This window comes from Lycorma delicatula, chromosome 8 (assembly GCF_047948215.1).
Source record: "Lycorma delicatula isolate Av1 chromosome 8, ASM4794821v1, whole genome shotgun sequence".
In the NCBI taxonomy this organism is placed as follows: Eukaryota; Metazoa; Arthropoda; class Insecta; order Hemiptera; family Fulgoridae; genus Lycorma; species Lycorma delicatula.
Window position 1 is genome coordinate 112,908,074 of NC_134462.1, and position 20,932 is coordinate 112,929,005.

At 28.5% G+C, this 20,932-nt stretch overlaps 1 protein-coding gene across 2 annotated transcripts in view; it reads right to left on the reverse strand.

Moving 5' to 3' along the window:
• LOC142329012 (discoidin domain-containing receptor 2-like) overlaps positions 1-20,932 on the reverse strand; it is a 313,027-nt gene that overhangs the window by 57,998 nt on the left and 234,097 nt on the right. For both annotated transcript variants that reach the window (XM_075373255.1, XM_075373256.1), the window contains 3 exons: positions 11,659-11,835; positions 6,818-6,951; positions 980-1,187 (listed from right to left, as the gene is read on the reverse strand). In XM_075373255.1, the coding sequence (XP_075229370.1) occupies positions 980-1,187; positions 6,818-6,951; positions 11,659-11,835 (519 nt within the window). The remainder of the gene's footprint in view (positions 1-979; positions 1,188-6,817; positions 6,952-11,658; positions 11,836-20,932) is intronic.

A 20,932-nucleotide genomic window follows, 5' to 3' on the forward strand; every position in this document is an offset into this window, starting at 1 on the left:
AGAAAAACTGTTTAAAAAAATCATCCCAAAACTAAATCATCTTTAATTTAAAAAAAATCTTCATTAAATTAAAACATAAGTAATATCATAGCAGGAATGACTGGTTGGCTATTCTATGAATAAAAAAGGTGTTTATTTGGATTTTGATAAATCAAAGAGGATTTCTGCTGATAAAAACTTGTGCCATTACATAATTGTGCTTGAAACAGTTTTTAATGTTTTGTACTTTTTATTGTATTTATAAAAATGGTGCCTCTGGCTGAGAATAAAACATATATAGCTCTTTTTCTAAACAGTTAAGATTTTGACTTCAACTGCATCTTTATTTTTTGAACACAAATAAAAACCATACACAAAAAAAAAATTTGTAGAAAATAGTACATCTTCAGAGATTCAAATGAACACAACATTTTTTTTCAGTTTTCAATCCAAGTAAACTGTATAAAATTTTGTTGAGTCTGATAAAAGCTAGTTATAATTTAAATACTCTAAAACCCAGTACATATTCTTCCATTTCAGTCTAATGAAAAAATAAAGATACAAATTCCTGGGCTAAGGCTTAATAAATCCCTCGATTACAAAACATCCATGTTTGTTTTCCTATAATTTTGAATGTTTGATATTACTTTTAAACTTATTTTATTTTTATAAATATTTGATTAATAAGATTTTAATCAGTCCTATACGTATATCATAATATGTGAATTAAATAACACAAGGTTCTGGAATGTGGAATAAATATTTCATACATGTTTACTATTTGTTTATTATTAAACTGAAAAATACTAACGTAATACGTAATAAATGTTATTTTTAACTGATAATTTTATTCCTCTATTTAGATATTTTCTATTCAAATACATAAGCAGATTAGAATTAAACATATGAAAAGGGTTTATCTAACATTACTGAGAACTACACATAACATTTGTTGATATTACTACTCAAAACAAAAAAAAAATAAAAAAATAAAACTTACCTGAAAAGAACGTAACTTCGCTAAGCATTATCCAAGTAGATGCAAAGAATAATTCTAATTTCACAAAACGGGCTAAATTGTAATGTAGATTTATGGTGACATTACGAGCATTTTCTAATGCCATATCAGGCATGTAGTTATAACTGACTGTACGACCCCTATACAATTTTCCTCCAATACTAAATTGAATTTTTGCTTTAGAAAATACCTGTATAAAAAAATAAAAGGTATATACTTATTACATATATCAAGCAAATGCTACCATATACAAAATGATTAGGTAATCTGAACAGAAAAAAAATTCAACTGAAAATAAACAAATAATACAATTTTTTTATACTCTTAATTAAAATATACGATTGTTACTAATAATGTACAATATTTTTTTTTTTATTATTTGGTAATTATATTATATATACTATTACGAATCTTTCTTTATTTTATGTTCTTATGGTAGACAATGATTATGATCTAAAAAGAAAAAGTTTTAAAAGTAAGATTATACCTAATAAGGTTAAACTAAAAGATAACACAGCAGCTTCTGATTTGTGTAATGTTTATATAAAAAAGTATATGAAAATTCAATCCTCCAATGATTTTGATGAATAAAGGAAGTTTTACAATTGAAAGACTTTTTTTGAAAAAAGTTTTAAATTAGTTTTATCCTTTTAATTATAATTTTATTAAGGACAAAAGATTGTATGTCTAGTAAACTGGAAATGTTCTCTGAATAGAGACTTCACTTGTTAATTGTTATTATTATTACGATTGTAACACATTCTTAGACATAAATCTAGTGTTTTCAATTTCAATTTATCAAACACCTAGAAAACATAATCTGTTTTTTCTATTTTTAAAAAGATAATAAATTTTAATGTTTTTTTAAATACTCATCTGATGAAAAGGCAATTTCTACTAAAGTAATAAAGAGTGCGTAAACAATTTATAAAAGCAATATGAGGTATTAAAAAAAAAATAATTATAATCTTCTTCTTCTTCTTCTTCTTCATTGGTTTATGGATTAGATTCTTGTTGAAACCTGTTTTTGACATAAAATCCTATTTTTATCTGGCACATAATCTTCCTCGGTTTCTCCTTCGATTTGGTTGATATTTCCAGATGTTCACTGGTAGTTGTCCACTATTCATTCTGTGTAAATATTTTAACCGTCTGTTGAGTTTGAACCTTAGTGATGCTCATGTTATGTGAATATCCTCATTTCTAAACCAGTCCATCCTGGAACAATCTTTAACTGCTCTTTTGAACCACATTTGTGTAGTTTTCTACTCATCGTTCTTGCTTTCTTCACAACCCATGTCTCATTGTTATACAGTAGCATAGTTACAGCTTATCTTACATAATTTTAAGCAGATTTATCTTGATGCTTTACCTCGTAGAGTACTTTTAATTGCTTTACAGATACTAAACTTTTTTATAGTTTTAATTAAATCCATTTTCCTGTCAAAGTTAATTTCAGTTAAACAGTTTGAACTGATCCAAAACTACATCATTAAACTACAATCTTGGATCTAACTATATGTTTTCCAATAAAATCTATAAATTCCTGGCAGCTACTTTTTAAACTGAATTCATCCCAATCATCCTGAAGTTGATACCATTTCTGCAATTCATCTTCTTAATTTTGAATGATAACCAAATCATCTGGATATGCTACAGTATTCAAGGTTAGGTTGTCTCCTAAGTCTATGCCCTTACAAACTAAAATTGTTCATTCTCATAGAATGTCGTCTAGATACAAATTAAACAAATAGGTGAAAAGTTGCACCCTTGTCTAACTTCCTGATTTATTCTAGAACAATCTAGCAGTTTCTGGCCTGTATCTATCCATATACTCATACCATGTGAAGACTTTTAATCACACTTATTAATCGCGAAGGTACTCACTCCCATTCTCTCCAGAATTTGCCAAAATTTCTCTATTGAAGGCCCTCTCTATATCTACAAAAGCGATCTGTGTTTTGATATTGTATTCCTTGTGTTTATCAATAATTTGTTTTAAAGTAAAAATCAGTACACAACTGCCCAATTTGGAAACCCTAATGTTCTTCTATAAGTATAGTCATCTAACATTTTAATTGCAATTATTTAATTATAATTTAAAACTATATATTTAATTAGATTTCAGGATCTGTGTAAAATAGTAAACTGCATCTCTTACCATCTGATAATACTGCAACACATGGAATGTTTAAGGAGTACCATCCTGTCAACTGACGAGTGTAAAATAAAGTAAAATATTAATGATTGACCAAAGTAATATTTAATGAACCGGTTCTTATATGAGTAACAACCAAGTTACGAATGCTGGATGCAATTTACTGCATGTTGTTAGCATTTATTGGTTATTAATGACCATAACAATCAGTGCAAAAAACACTCTTAGATAATTAATGTATTTCACAATAGATATTTTAAATAATATTTAAAGAATAAATTACTATAATTTAATATTTCACACTAATAAGAGAGTAAGTTAACAATATAACAACAAAAATAATGTTTAACAGGTTAAATAAAATACCAGGCAGAAGAGCAAAAGCTACAGCTTTTATTTATATATATAAAATATTTTTGTAGCATTTAAGTTAACTAGAAGCATACTATTTTATCTCACAATATAATAGTAATAAAAAATCTCAGTTAATTTAAAATACTGGTCATTTAATCTTGAAAGGGAATTTCTACCAGTGAGTAGTTATAGAATTTCATATACTGTTAGAGAAAGTGAGGGTGCCTCCTCTAGGAGGGAAAGCCTAATGTATTATTCCTGAGGGCACAACCTCCTCTGTATCATAATCTCTTGGCAGGTTCTCCACTGATTTATTGCACTACGTTTATTTCCTTCCAAATCCTTGGGATCACCCAAGTTACTATTAATTTATTTCTTTTTAACTTGAAAAATGCTATAAATTAAAACAATGGCAATAAGTAATTAGATGTAATTAATATTTTTGAATTGTTTTTGATGTGAGTTTACATGAAAAGAATGATAACATGAAAAACAGTAAAGTAATTTCTTTATAATTGTAAACAAAATAAGAGAGTTAAGACAGACAATTAATATGTTAATAAGTTTTAATATTTTATGAAATAAAACAATTTCTGCACTATCTTTTAAAAACTTATTACTGAAACATTCTTCTCCTTATACTTGCATTGCATTACATTACATTTCCTCTCCTTACATTAATGGGAATATGTAGCTTTTCCTTTTTTTTTTGAACGGACATAGTGACTGACTGGTTTCATGCTTCATTCCTTTCTGCTCTGTGTTGATATATAAATCTTAAAATATTTACTATATCCTACTACCTGTACAATTTTGACTTACACAATTCTGGGCAATAAACAAATATTATCTTACTTTGCACATTTATCCTCTACACACCTCAGTTATTTATCTCATTAAATAAACATGAAAGTTTTTAAGAATGAACCATAAACCTAAACCATAAACTTACACATATTAATTCTTGTTGTGTTCGTGAATTTTATATTCTTCTTCTTCATTGTTTTCCTATTTTTTATATAATGTCTGATTTATTTTTTTTATCTTGCTTTATATTACTATTATCTCTTTATATTATTTGGTCAAAACATTTTTTCTTTTTGAAATTATCTTAAAAAATGTTTTTATTTAAAATTTTAACTATCCATCTAATCAACTTTCCTCCAATATCACTGCTTTTCAAAATTCTTTATTCTCTTCTTTTCTAGTTTTCTTGTTGTCAGTTTTTTACCAACTTGTTTTTACTTGTATGAAGTAAAAGAAGTATTGTGATCATGAAAAATTTTGGTTTTTTATTTCAACGAAAATATCCATTTTGACCATCTCTGAATCCATTTTGACTAGTTTCGGCGTGACGTCTGTACGTACGTATGCATGTTTCTTGCATAACTCAAAAACAATTAGCAGTAGGATGTCGAAATTATAGATTTAGGACTACTGAACCTATACCTGTAGTTGTGCACCTCCCCTTTTGATTGCAATCAACTGAACCAAAAGTGCCCAAAAAAGCCCAAAATCCAAACAAATTTAGATTTTGGACTTTTTCTTAACTGCAGTAATAAGCACTCATTGAGAACTTTTCAATGCTACATTGTTAAGTGGTACTTATTTTCATTGGTTCCAGAGTTATAGCTAAATAAAATTTTAATTAATGAAATATTTGTATCTTACAAGGGGAAGGCACATCGGTTCGAATCAGACGTTTCCTTTTTTTTCTTTAATTTAAATATATTGATTTATTAATAATTATTAACCTCTCATTATAAAAAATGTTTACAATGAATAATAATAATAATTCAATAATAACAAAAAAATATAATATGAATAAATATTAGAAGTTTTTAATGAAATAAAATTGTAAGTGCTTTTTATTTTTAAAAAATATGTAAATGTAATTTAATAGGCGCACAAGGAAGTCGTGTGCTGTCCACATCAGTTTTTTTGTCTTCTTTACTTTAATTAATTATTCTGTGATTTACAAATCAAGCAACAAAGTTTAGCAACATCTGGAATACACACATACATATATATATATATACCTTTTTGGTATCGACTACCAATTTCATTAACTGCTAGTAAATGCCAACACCATGCACCAAAACTTCACTCAACATTGTTGAAATTCAGTGATTTACAGGAAAAATGTTTATAATAATATATGGCTTTAGCCATTGACATTTATATTTTTTTCAGTTTCTATACTACTCCTTGAGATGATCTGTTTTCCAGAAACTTCAATTCTAAGATGTAGTTAATCATCTTAACCGGGACGTTCTGGTATATGATGCTGCACTATCACAATATTAACTTTCTATCCTTCCTTCTGTTACATCTCATGACTTTTGTGTACTGAAAGTGAATTTCTCTTTGAGCAATAAATCCACATCAATTAGTATTTTCTACTACTCTGCCACAAAAAATGAATGTCCTTAATGGCTTGTAACATCTTTCGTTTTATTCTTGGGTTACTACCAAAATTTTTCATTAATTCTCATATGATTTTTTCTATACACAAGTTGTAAAAGACTCTAACATCATTAACTCTATTTTTGAATTAAGTTTACATTTTTTTATTTTGCATTTGTTACGGCATATTATATAGATCTGTCAAGAGTTGTGTACAGATTCTTCTTTCTTTGCATTTTAATTCAACTTTCCTTAAAACAGCAATATAACTTCATTTATTATTTTAGCCTTACTGAATACTCCAATTCTTTAATTTCCAGGTTTCTTTTCTTTTTTTTTTAGCCTTTGAAACCACCATTAGGTATTAATTTAAAGGATGAATGAGGATACTTTGTAAACAAAGTGCAGTCTTGTAAAGTCTAGGTCAACCGTTCCTGAGATGTGTAGTTAATTGAAACCCAACCACCAAAGAACACTGTTATCCACAATCTAGTATTCAAATCTGAATAAAAGTAACTGCCTTTATTAGGATTTTAACCTTAGAACTCTTGACTTCAAAATCAGCTGATTTGCGCTGATACGTTCATCACTAGACCAAACTGGTGGGTTTAATTTCCAGGTTGCTACTTCCTGAGATATTCCAGGAATTGTAGAACCATCAGGTTACAAAATTTACTGCCTTATTACCCAGACTAAAAGAAAATATCTTTTTTCATAATATTACAATGTGCGAGTTAGTAGGAGTAACTAACTGTATGTTGAAAAATTATAAAATGAATAATAAACTTTTTAAAATTAAACTTTTATTAGAATGTTTTTATACAATTTCATTAAATTTCAATAACATTTTAGATAATAACTAATTAAGTAAAAATATTGGGAAAAATATAAATTATTTATACCTGGACATTTTTCTGAAACCAATTATTGGCGAATATGCTTACAGCACTAAAATTCCTTATTGTATCAAATTCAAATATTAATTCAATGCAGTTTGATGGGAATGAGTTATTTTTCCAACCAACCCAACCATTTCCTGCAGAAAAATAAATAAATAATTAAAAAATGTTAAAAAATTTTTTTTTTTTTTTTCCATTTATAGAATCTAAGGCCTCCTCTATGAATCATGAGACCTTGCCGTTGGTGAGGGGGCTTGAGTGCTCAGGGATACAGAGTAGCTGGACCGAAGGTGCAACCATATCGGAGAGGTATCTGTTGAGAGCCAGACTAAGGAATGATTCCTGAAAGAGGGCAGCAGCTCTTTCAGTAGTTGTTAGGGGCGTGAGTCAGGACGACTTAAACGGCCGTATCAACATCACTCAGTCCTCTGAGTACTGCGCAGCTGAAAGCAATGGAAAACTACAGCTGCTTTTTTTCCAAGAAAATGTGGCTCTCTGCATTTTCACATAGCAATAATGGAGGCGCCTTCCTTGGTAAAATATTCCGGAGGTAAAATAGTCCCCCGTTCGGATCTCCGGGTGGGGACTACTAAGGAAGGGGTCACCAGAAAATTAAAAAATAACATTCTACGAGTCGGAGCGTGGAATGTTAGAAGCTTGAAAAAGGTTGGTAGGCTAGAAAATTTAAAAAGGGAAATGGGTAGGACAAATGTGGATATAGTAGGAATTAGTGAGGTTCGGTGGGAAGAGGAAGGCGACTTTTGGTCAGGTGATTTTAGAGTAATTAACTCAGCGTCAAATAATGGGCAGGCAGGAGTAGGTTTCGTGACGAACAAGAAAATAGGGAGGAGAGTGGAGTATTTCAAGACGCATAGCGATAGAGTCATTGTAATAAGGATAAATTCAAAACCTAAACCGACAACGATTGTTAACGTCTATATGCCTACAAGCGCCCATGATGATGATGAGATAGAATGTGTATACGAAGAGATTGATGAAGCAATTAAACACGTAAAAGGAGATGAAAATTTAATAATAGTTGGAGATTGGAATGCAAGCATTGGAAAAGGCAAGGAAGGAAATATAGTGGGTGAATACGGGCTGGGCAAAAGGAATGAAAGAGGGGACCGACTTATAGAGTTTTGCACGAAGTATAATTTAGTAATTGCCAACACCCAATTTAAAAATCATAATAGAAGAATATACACTTGGAAAAAGCCAGGCGATACTGCAAGGTATCAGATAGATTATATCATGGTTAAGCAAAGATTTAGAAATCAACTCGTGGACTGCAAAACTTACCCTGGAGCAGACATTGATAGCGACCATAATTTGGTGATAATGAAATGTAGATTGGGGTTTAAAAACCTGAAGAAAAGGTGTCAGATGAATCGGTGGAATTTAGAGAAGCTTGAGGAAGAGGAGGTAAAGAAGATTTTTGAGGAGGACATCGCTAGAGGTCTGAGTAAAAAAGATAAGATAGAAAATGTAGAAGAAGAATGGGAGAATGTTAAAAAGGAAATTCTTAAATCAGCAGAAGCGAACTTAGGCGGAATAAAGAGAACTGGTAGAAAACCTTGGGTTTCAGACGATATATTGCAGCTGATGGATGAACGTAGAAAATATAAGAATGCTAGTGATGAAGAAAGTAAAAGGAACTATCGGCAATTAAGAAATGCTATAAACAGGAAGTGCAAACTGGCGAAAGAAGAGTGGATTAAAGAAAAGTGTTCAGAAGTGGAAAGAGAAATGAACATTGGTAAAATAGACGGAGCATACAGGAAAGTTAAGGAAAATTTTGGGGTACATAAATTAAAATCTAATAATGTGTTAAACAAAGATGGTACACCTATATATAATACGAAAGGTAAAGTCGATAGATGGGTGGAATATATTGAAGAATTATACGGAGGAAATGAATTAGAAAATGGTTTTATAGAGGAAGAAGAGGAAGTTGAGGAGGATGAAATGGGAGAAACAATACTGAGATCTGAATTTAAGAGAGCATTAAAAGATTTAAATGTCAGAAAGGCTCCTGGAATAGACGGAATACCTGTAGAATTACTGCGCAGTGCAGGGGAGGAGGCGATTGATAGATTATACAAACTGGTGTGTAATATTTATGAAAAAGGGGAATTTCCGACAGACTTCAAAAAAAGTGTTATAGTAATGATACCAAAGAAATCAGGGGCAGATAAATGTGAAGAATACAGAACAATTAGTTTAACTAGTCATGCATCAAAAATCTTAACTAGAATTCTATACAGAAGAATTGAGAGGAGAGTGGAGGAAGTATTAGGAGAAGACCAATTTGGTTTCAGGAAAAGTATAGGGACAAGGGAAGCAATTTTAGGCCTCAGATTAATAGTAGAAGGAAGATTAAAGAAAAACAAACCAACATACTTGGCGTTTATAGACCTAGAAAAGGCATTCGATAACGTAGACTGGAATAAAATGTTCAGCATTTTAAAAAAATTAGGGTTCAAATACAGAGATAGAAGAACAATTGCTAACATGTACAGGAACCAAACAGCAACAGTAGCAATTGAAGAACATAAGAAAGAAGCCATAATAAGAAAGGGAGTCCGACAAGGATGTTCCCTATCTCCGTTACTTTTTAATCTTTACATGGAACTAGCAGTTAATGATGTTAAAGAACAATTTAGATTCGGAGTAACAGTACAAGGTGAAAAGATAAAGATGCTACGATTTGCTGATGATATAGTAATTCTAGCCGAGAATAAAAAGGATTTAGAAGAAACAATGAACGGCATAGATGAAGTCCTACGCAAGAACTATCGCATGAAAATAAACAAGAACAAAACAAAAGTAATGAAATGTAGTATGAATAACAAAGATGGACCACTGAATGTGAAAATAGGAGGAGAAAAGATTATGGAGGTAGAAGAATTTTGTTATTTGGGAAGTAGAATTACTAAAGATGGACGAAGCAGGAGCGATATAAAATGCCGAATAGCACAAGCTAAACGAGCCTTCAGTAAGAAATATAAGTTGTTTACATCAAAAATTAATTTAAATGTCAGGAAAAGATTTTTGAAAGTGTATGTTTGGAGTGTCGCTTTATATGGAAGTGAAACTTGGACAATCGGAGTATCTGAGAAGAAAAGGTTAGAAGCTTTTGAAATGTGGTGCTATAGGAGAATGTTAAAAATCAGATGGGTGGATAAAGTGACAAATGAGGAGGTATTGCGGCAAATAGATGAAGAAAGAAGCATTTGGAAAAATATACTTAAAAGAAGAGACAGACTTATAGGCCACATACTAAGGCATCCTGGAATAGTCGCTTTAATTTTGGAAGGACAGGTAGAAGGGAAAAATTGTGTCGGCAGGCCACGTTTGGAATATGTAAAACAAATTGTTAGGGATGTAGGATGTAGAGGGTATACTGAAATGAAACGACTAGCACTAGATAGGGAATCTTGGAGAGCTGCATCAAACCAGTCAAATGACTGAAGACAAAAAAAAAAAAGAATCTAAGGTTTTTAAGTTTCTTGAAAACATTAGTTTAATATTAAGCTACTTTAAAAAAGTTGTACTCTTGAACTCTTGAAATTTTATTTTCATCTAAATACATACCTACAAACATATGAGTGTAAACAAATGTGCAAACCAGACACATGTAATTACCAAAATTGAATATATATTCACTCACATATTTTTTCATTAAATTTTAGACAATATGAAGCTTATAAGAATCATACTTTTGGAGTAAAACAGTTATTATATTTATCTAAGCAAATGTTTTTTAACACAATATGCAGTTATTAGTAATACAACATAACTGTCATGTATGTGCTTTGTACTCAAATAATACTGAAAAAATTCTTGGAATCTAATACTTCATTATACAATAATGTAATGAATCATCATTTACTGTCTTTATGCATTCTCGGTATATAAATACGTATACAAGTAATGCTTAGTTGGTGCATAAGTATAAGCAACCTTGCTTGCATAGTCAGCTAGTAAAAAAGTCGTTTCTGTACTGTTTTTAACTTTTTTGTACAATAATCAATATCATAACTACAGTTCAGTATTAGAAGTATCTATAATTCAAAACAACTTTAATCAGTATTTTAGTTGTTATTTGTTTTTTTTTGATCGCTAAAATATGCATGAAGAAACAAAATTTATGTTCTTTTATTGTAGAAGAAAAATTACTTATAATAGAAGAAGAATAAAAAGTTGGTAATCAGGCTAAATTTCTGTTAGTCTGATTACCATCAATGATTTTATCTGAGAAAGAAGGATGTGTAAAAAAAAAACTGAATTTTGTTATGCTGTTACTACAGAAAAATTCCATATGTCCTATCATACGTATATGAAGTATATCATATGTCCTTGGACTAACCAAATCATTAATTAAAGCTGATTTCAAAGCAGCTTGAAGATGAATTAAAATTTTTTGCATAAAATAATCTGGCAAAAAGATGAAAAACAAGCACTTTTCAGTGATTTCCTATGTTTACAAATAAAAAATACTAAGAAAAATCATTTGTAGTTAATTGAAAGTAACATAAAAGTGCAATAATTTGCACTTTTCTTAGAAAAGTGAAGAATTATTTGCTTTCTTAAACAGGGACACTAGATTAAAGCCTGGTATATTTTGAAATATAGTTTCATGCAGATGTTAAAAAGGTGGTGAAAAATTAATATTAATTGATTTATAAATTAATATATATATATATATATATATATATAAAACGCCATTTTAAATGAAGAAAACACAGGGTAGGTTATACAAGGGTACAACATACAAGCTAGGATATTCTGATATGAACATTATTGTTGGAGTTTAAATTTTTGAAAAAAATTCATTTTACCTTTTCCATAGCCAATATCCAGTTTAAAATTGTCGCCACCATAGATTCCATCTGAAAGCCTACCAAGACCGGCAGTCAAAAATCCTCTTTCCCTTATTCCATCATAAGAAAGATCACTTAACTCTTGACCAGGATCCCATGTCTGATCTACAGGAAGTTGATAGCTGACTATTCCTTCTAAAAAAAAAAAAATTGATTCGTATTTTTGACACTTAATGATAGTTATTTGCTGAATAGAATATTTGTACAAACCCATTTGGAATATTACACAGTTTCTTTCTGGACATACTTTTGGGCTTTTCGAGATAGGTTGATCAGATTTGGTTTGATTAATTCAGGCTTATGTTCGAAGTGTAGGGCCATTGATGACGTGTGCACAATGACTTATATGTCTGCTCCATGTATGAAGCTGAACATACCATAGTAGCAAGAGAGCTTGCAAGGATCTCTGCAAGTTAATTGGAAAACCGAAAGGGAATAGAACATAGTTGCTAACTTCCTCAGATTCTTAGCCCTGCAGAGAATGGCTGAGGGAGTCTGATGCTGTTATGGATGTATAAAATAGCAACCTGAGTAGCTAGAGGTTCGTCTGGGTGCTTACTTCGTCAAAATAAGCATTTTGGCATTGAGTCTTGGTTAGCTGGATATTCCCTGTTAGGATGAAACGGATGTGTGGAGAACTCTGTGTTGGAGCTGCGGTATGGGAGGGTGTAGGCATTGACCTCGCTTCCGAAAGAGGATCAGAGCAGAGAGAGATAGGGTATGTTTTCGTTCGAGGTTTATTAAACTTGTGAACTTGTTTCTTGATTTTGAAGTAAATCAAGAGATTTTTTAATTATACGACAAAATTGTCGTAGTAGCGATCAACACTTGTTTTATTGGTATGAGGATAGTATTTTGGTGTTTAAATACTCAATCAAGTAATGATCTGGGTGCATAGTCTAATTGAAGTTAGATATAGGAAGAATTTTTGTCTGAAACCTTCGCACAATCCTCCTTAAAATTAGATGAAGGTGCCGGGATCGCGCTTCCGCGAATCGGTTAATTTTACAGTTCAGGGTTCTAAGTGATGGTAGGTGGTCGTGGTTGGAAGAGGACATACGAAGGAGATAGTAAGTTGTGTAAATACACTGATGGAAAGTCTTCCGAGGCATTTGCATCGGTGGCATCCTGACAGAGGCCAAACAGATTACTATGTTGTGTTGTGTTAAGTTTAGAGGGTCTAAAAGACGACCACCGGTAAAGCCCATCAGGACTAGGAACGCAGGGGGTGGTCTGGAGATCGGGATCGTCACAAGGCGGGTGGTGTCGTCCCCTATGGAGGTCATAATGTATAAACACAATTATGAAATCAACTGAAAAAATTAAAGATAAAATTGAAAAAAATTATTATGTACTCTGATCTGCCAGTAAGTGAAAAAAAAATTGAGAAAGACTTGCACGTTAGCAGTAACGAACTAGATATCTACCACAAAACAGTTTTAAACCGTATGAAGAAGGCTGAATATAAAGAAAACGATGTTTGAGCATGACTTAACAATGAAACATTTAATGGATCGGATCTGCGAATCGTTGATAAAATGGAACGAAATCGTAAAATTTTAGAAACGGCTCATAACGGGCGATGAAAAATTGATCGCGTACGACAACAATATACGGAAAATATCGTGGTCAAAACAAACGGTAGCAAAGGAGGATTGTCGCCAAAAACCAACTGATAATTGTGTTTGGTATGAAAAGAGTTAAAGAAATAGCCATAGATATTTGTTTTTTATTTAAAGTAAAATCTGAAACATTGTTTGGTTTATGCGACTTAAAAAAATAATCTTTAATTGTTAAAACTATTTTTATTTTGTTTATTATCATACAAATACATTTTTTTATTGGTTCAATGCTTGTTTTTTTTTATGTCTGGTTATAATGTATTTTTTTTATCACATTTACATTGACGGAGGACTTTCAGTGTACATCGACATTCAAATTAATAGTTTACACAGAAATAAAATAAATAACTACAAAATTCGTTGTAAAGCCGCATTTTGAAAAATAAGTATTGGAGAAAAATTGCAATATTCTAATTTAGTGTGGCCCTTAAAAATTTTAGGTCATCGTTGTAGGCACTGGTGAAATTTTGATTGGCCTGGCCTGTTCTACAGAGATGGGATTATGATTTTACAACAAATGGCAAAAGGTGATCGATTAAAACAGCACATATTTCGTTTAACAAAATTAATTTGAAATATTAAAAAAAATCTTGTTTTAGTTTTCCATTAAAATACAAAACACATTTTACCACAACTCATTATGTTTCTACAGGGAGGTATTAAGGTTAGGTTATTCCTTTCTTTTGTTACAATGGGGAGGAACTGTTATTAGCATTATAAACATTTGATATTTTGTTTCATAGCATGAGTTGTTCAAAACTGTCTATTAATTGATTATTTTGTTAATGTGATTATTATTATTTTTTAATTTAGTTTTCTTCACTTGAAGAAAACTAAAAATAACTACAGAAAAATAATAACTAATAATTAGTAATTGTAATAATTAATTAAATTTTGATTTAAGTACTGTATTTATGTAAAAAAAAAAAACCAAAACAGGATAAAAAATAATAAAGTAACAGCCTGGTTATTTGTAAACAACTGGTTAAAGTAACAGTATGGACCAATTTTTTAAATAAGTGTTATTGATTTTATAAATATAAACTTTTAAACTGAAGGTGGTTTTGGGGTCTAGGATATGTGAAACACGAAGATAGGTCAAAATTTTCTGGAAGTCAAATCAAGGTACCCATTACAATAGGTTTCTTATGAAATCTACCTAAAATATACAAACAAAAAAAATGAAATCTCTTGACTAGGAAATGTGGAATGAATGATTTTTAAACTTCAGGCCTCCTTCTGAGATTAAAGAATACTAAAAAAATTGAATAGTGACCATTATATTTTCTATAATTATCTGAAAAAAATTTACAAAGATATATATATCAAGTAGATAGATGTGTAAGATTTCCCAAGAGAATTTTTATAAAAAAAGATAATAGAAATAAAAATATAGAACAAAATATTTTTCATAACCTACACAATTAAAAAAAAATCAAACCCTAGAAAAAAATTGTTCTTTTAATGAACAGTTTTAAAATTTTCTATAATTTCAGTTTAAGGTTTTCAGTAAAATCGGTTTGAAATATTAAATAATTTGTAAACAATGAATAGATTTAAACTTTCACGGTAAAAAGTTGCTTAAATCATGTTTTTATTTATTAGAAACTTGTGATTCCTATTTTTTTTATTATTAAACAACACATATAGTTTTTATAATGTTAAGATTAATTACTATTCTGCGTCAACTATGTGAAAGTGTTTACATGAATATAATAATGAACTTCTTTAAAAAACTTTTTAATGAAAGTGATGTGTATGTATATGAACTGATTTAGCTACACTTATGGGAATAAATTATTGTACAAAACTATTTTTGTGAGCATCAGGTCTTTATATGTAACACTCAGATTGAAATTCAAACATTTATTTGTTTCAAATTTTTTTCTGAATTAGAAAACTTTAATTTTCATTTTTTGAAAATGTTCTCATATGAATCACTAGTGCAATAACTGTGAAAAAACTTCCTTCTCTGAGAGGGTTTTGTCTTGCAACTATTAGGGCTACGCTGATAGCAGAATTTTGTATAACTTATAAGATGGGTAACACATCATATACGTGTACATTATTTGAGAATGTGACCATGCTTTTTAGAATAGATGCTCAGTATTATTCGTGTAATAAACAAGGTATGGGAGCAAAGAAAGCAAAACAACTGTTAAATGAAAGTACTTAATTTAATACTTAACTTAATTAGGCTATAAATCCCCTTTTCAAACATTTAATGACTTATTACACCATGTAAACAGGAGATATAATCTGGTTAAGATTTAATAAGATTACTATATCAATTGAGAAATGTTCTATACTAAGCATGCTACCACAGTCTTAATAAAATGCACAGTGGATTTGCAATTTTTAACAAGTCATAGCTGTGTAGTCAAACATCTATGCAAGATTAACATCTACCATTCTTATAGGCTTTTTTATTAGTAATTCTGCTCATCTGCAGAATTCTAAACATCTGGCAAGTCAGTTAGGATATGTGAAACACGAAGATAGGTCAAAATTTTCTGGAAGTCAAATCAAGGTACCCATTACAATAGGTAGGTTAGGTTTCTTATGAAATCTACCTAAAATATACAAACAAAAAAAATGGCTTAATATTGTATACTAGCTTTACAAGATCAGCTAGTCTTAGATTCAGTTCACAGTAATAGTTTAAAATTTTTTCCATCTTTATTTTAGTCATAACACGTCTTCCTTAATAAAGTATATTTTAAAACATGAAAGTGAGAGAAATGAAGAAATAAAGATACATTGTTATTTACATCCATAATACCATTACTATGTCTAAGTCTAGAAAATTTGCTTTTGTCCTCGGAAGCACTAAGATAAGATTATATCCATTGAAAGAGCGAGCATTTATAAATCGATTTGAAAAAAGTAATAGTTTTATTTAAGATTATGTACGGCGAACTAATATAACTATATAAGACTGCTTGGACAAGAAGAAGAGTCAGTAAGAAGAGAGTATAAATGACATGTATTCAACATGATTGTTAGATGGCATTATCAGTGAACATTTAGCAACAGCGTGTAAAGTGATGTCACAAACATTCCAGTGTAGATGGTGGGTGAAAGCAGGAAGTTGATCAGTGAGTTACTGATAGCCAATTGTGAATCGAGTGTTAAATGAATTCATAAATTGTTCTATTGTAAACAAGAAAGGTATTTATAGTGAATGGAATTGTAAAACCTTAGACTTGTCTATATTGCTATTAATGCAATACTAGTTAGAGGTGTTAATATTAGTGATCATTATGTGTCTTTAGTCAGTGGGACTGTATTCTGGTTTGTATGATTTAACTACTTTTAAATAAATCCTGAACTTATTGGAAATTCTATTTTGTTTGCAATTTATTGATTATTATTATTTCTGTTTATTATTACTATTTTCATTATTAATATTATTGATTTGCCATATTCTATAATTAATAAGTTGTATTCATATAAATATTTTTCATTGTTAGTCTCTGAATATCCTAGTCGAGCCGTGACTACGCGACAATATAAATAAATATATATATAATGATGGAAATGGATAATCTGGATAAAAATTAAATAAAAAATATATTTAGTCATAATATAAAAAAGCAAAATATAAATAATAAAAGTATGATTACAAAATATGAGGTTATTAAAATAAAAATAGACTTTATAATAATGATTTAATATTATCAAAGTCAAACAAACCTAATACACCAATTATTATGCACAAAGACAAATACAAAGAACATATGAATAATTACATTGAAGGAAATAATTTAAAAAAAAATAAGACCCAACAAGCAAATAATTAAGAATTGTAAAAGATATGTAAATAGAAACCAACATTTAATTATGATAATAAATTACGTTATCATTCAAGATTATCCCTATGCAGTATCACCCCCCGAAAACTCACTAGACTACTAAAATTACATAAAATAAATAATGCTACAAGATCTTTAATAAATTTTAAAACTGCATGCTTTCATAAATTACTTTGAATAAAAATGAATCTAACTCATAAACAAAAAGTAAAAAATGATAACTACGTAATAAATAAATTAAATTCTATTAAAATTAATTATAACACAAAAGTGGTAAGTTCTGTATGATATCACTAATATGTTCCAGTCGACAAGACAATAGAAATAATAAAAATTAGATTATAAGTAACTTCAAAATACACCATTGCATTAAACATTACTATAATAAATATATGTCTTCAAAATTATTTTAAATATGAGAATAATTGTTATTTACAAACAGAAGGCTGACCAATGGGATTCCATATTCCTGCTATTATGCCTGAGATATTTAAATTTAAACAAGATTTTGAAAACAAAATAGTTTATTGGCACATTAAATATAAACCAAATATTAGAGTGGATAAGATGTGTAGATAATATTTTGGTAATTTATAACTCAACTCTAAATAATGAACATTTGATCATTTATAATGTGAATTTAAAATTTGCATATGAAATATAAAATCAACGGAAAAATACACTTTTTAGATAGTGTCAAAATAAACAGAAACAATATAATAAAAACATCAGTTTATAGAAAATATACAACAAATAATATTACAGTACATTTAAATTCTGACCACCTATGGTCATACAAAAATAATATAATATAAAAACATGATATTTAGATTTTGTCTTTATTTTTATTTCATTATACAAAAAAACAAACTCAAAAAAGAAATATATGGAATAAAATAAATATCAATATTAAATGGTTTTTTTTTATGAAAAAATTATAGAAAACAAAATTATAAAAAACAAAATAAAAAATACCAAGATAATTATACTGAAGTACAATTACAAAAAGTAACACAAATATTAATAATAGTTATACCTAAAATACAATTAAACATATAAAATAATAGAAAAAATTATTAACATATATGATAAAAATCAAATAATCACATTATAAAATATTTAAAAAATAACAGTAATAAAAGTAATAGAGGAATTAAAAAGAATTTACAAAATTAAATGGAACAAATGTAATAATAATGATATGTAATTATATTGGTAAAACTCGTTTAAAAAAGATTTACACAACATTATACAGAATACAAAAACAAAAAAATGAAGTATATTAATGTAGCTGACCATCTGTTAGAACACAAATATAGTATTACAGATTGCAAAAATAATTTAGAGATTTTGAAGATTTGTAATAATGATAAAAAATGAATACACTAGAGAAATATTACATTTATAAATATAAACAAAAATATAAAATGATGAACCACCAGATCACATTCGAAGATGATTTAATTAAAAACATAATAAAATTAATAGTTGGCAATAATGACAAATAAAACGAAGGAAAATGCTATGTTTTAAAGATTACATCATTCTGGTACTGGACAGCAAAATTTACATATACGCTTCATAATATTATTCAAAATTTTCAAAATATAAAACATAATCTTGAATAAAATGATAAACAATTAAAAGAATATGTTTTTAACGTAATAGATATAAAACTTACACACACCTTTTCTCAGCACCTACTGATGATAATTGTTTAAAAATCAAAATGGACATTTAATTTGAAATTTTAAGTTTATCATCTGTAAAACTGATAATTTTCAACAGAAAAATAAATTGTTTTACATAGTTAAGCCAGTAAGTAAGCAACTGTTATTTTGTTTTTAATTCAATTCTATTAGAGTTACTGGTAGAATTACATCTATTAAATATTTACTCTGCTTAACAAATAATTAAAGAGGTTGATTTAATAGCTGCTACATAAAGAAAACTATAAATAAGAAAAAACGAACGATTACAAACAGAAAACTCTACATAGTAACAACAATTTAAAACAAAAAAAGACCACACAAGTTTGAAAAAATCTTCTGTATCTTCATTGTCAAAAAAAAAAACAATCTTAAGATAACTAAAATTAAAGAAAAATAAGAATTGTAAAGATTAGGAACATAGAAAGAAAATAAGATAAAAAAGTAAAATTAAAGTATTTATAAAAAAAAATATATTAACTTGAAAAGAATACTAATAAGCTTAATAAATATGGTTGAACCATAACAGTATGATGACGTAGGAATAGTGTGGTAGGGAGGTGGGCCCCTAGCCTCAGTAACTTTTTCTTCTGAACATCAAAATTTTAAATTATTTTAAGTGATATTAAGATAAAAGAAGATGAAAAAATGAATTATATAGGTTGAGAAAAATCATTAACTGATAAGAGTTAATGTAAATGGATGATATCGATCTACCATGTGTTTATTACTAAAAAATCCATCTTATGATTATAAAGAATAAATGTGGATTTGATAAAATTGATTGGCATGTAGTATAATTAATTATATAAAAGAAAATTGTTCTTACTTCTGTCTCATCTATTGTTGAAAAAGATTGCAGTTACAAAAATTGCTGTTGTTTCATTTATGCAAATTAAGAATTTGATGTAAAACATATGCAATGCCAACAATTACCAGTACAACTACACTGGGATGAAATGCATTACTAAAGTTAATAAAGTACGTTAATAAAGAAAATAATGGCTATAATATAAATTTTTTAACTGAGATAAATAATTTGAAGGTAAAATTTTATTTAAAATAAATTTAAAAAAACTGAGTGAAGAATTTTGGATGGTTATAAACTATGATAAAATAATTAAAGTATGTTTATAAATATCTTTTACTGACTTATACATAATAAATTGATAGACTATAATAAACTGATAGTACTTACTATAATAATAAATATCTTACTATAATAAATTGATAGATTATTTTCAAATATTAAAAACCTCTCCGCTGTTGGTATGCTACATTAAAATCATACAGTTTAATGTATAAATATCATACAAATATGTTTAATAAATTTTTGTAAATTTTAAAAGTTATTTTATTTTGTAATTAACTTTAAAAAAACATCAATGAATTTTGTCTTTCAGAAGATGCCGTTAAATTAAAAACAGTTACTTAAAACTTATTAACCTTAATTTGTTGATAACAAACTGTAGAATTATGAATTAAAATTGTATTTAACAATTTTTATTTATTTATTAGTATTAACATATCACTTTTTTGGAAATTTATTTAGGCCAATTTTATTTTTATTTTGGTATGTTTAGGCCTACAAAAACATTGACAGTTTAAAAAAAAATGTTTGTAGGATAAAATGCAGATTAAATAATACACCTTTGCTAACTACAAAAATTTACAACTGGTCCATCAGAGGACTTTCTTTACATAATAAAAATTGGATTATCAAAATATATCCCTTTACTAAAGAGTAAGTGTTAAATATTAAAAAAAAAAAAAAAAAAAACAAAACATAAGGGTTAAATTGAGAACCTCTTCCTTTATTTGAAACTTCTTAAAAAATAACTACAATTTGATAACAGATTATTACTAAATAAAATTAGTATTTAAATGAATAGAACCAAAAATAAAATGCTGGGATTGTCTTAGTAGCTGAGGTAGCAGGCAAGTTTGTCTGTTACACAAGGTTCCAGGTTCACAGCTAGTGTATGAAAAATTTGAGTCAACTCCATTGTAGTTGATGAAACTGATAAAAAATTTAAAAAATTCTCAGGGAAATTATCCAAAATGGATATGTGGGTAGATCGATAGT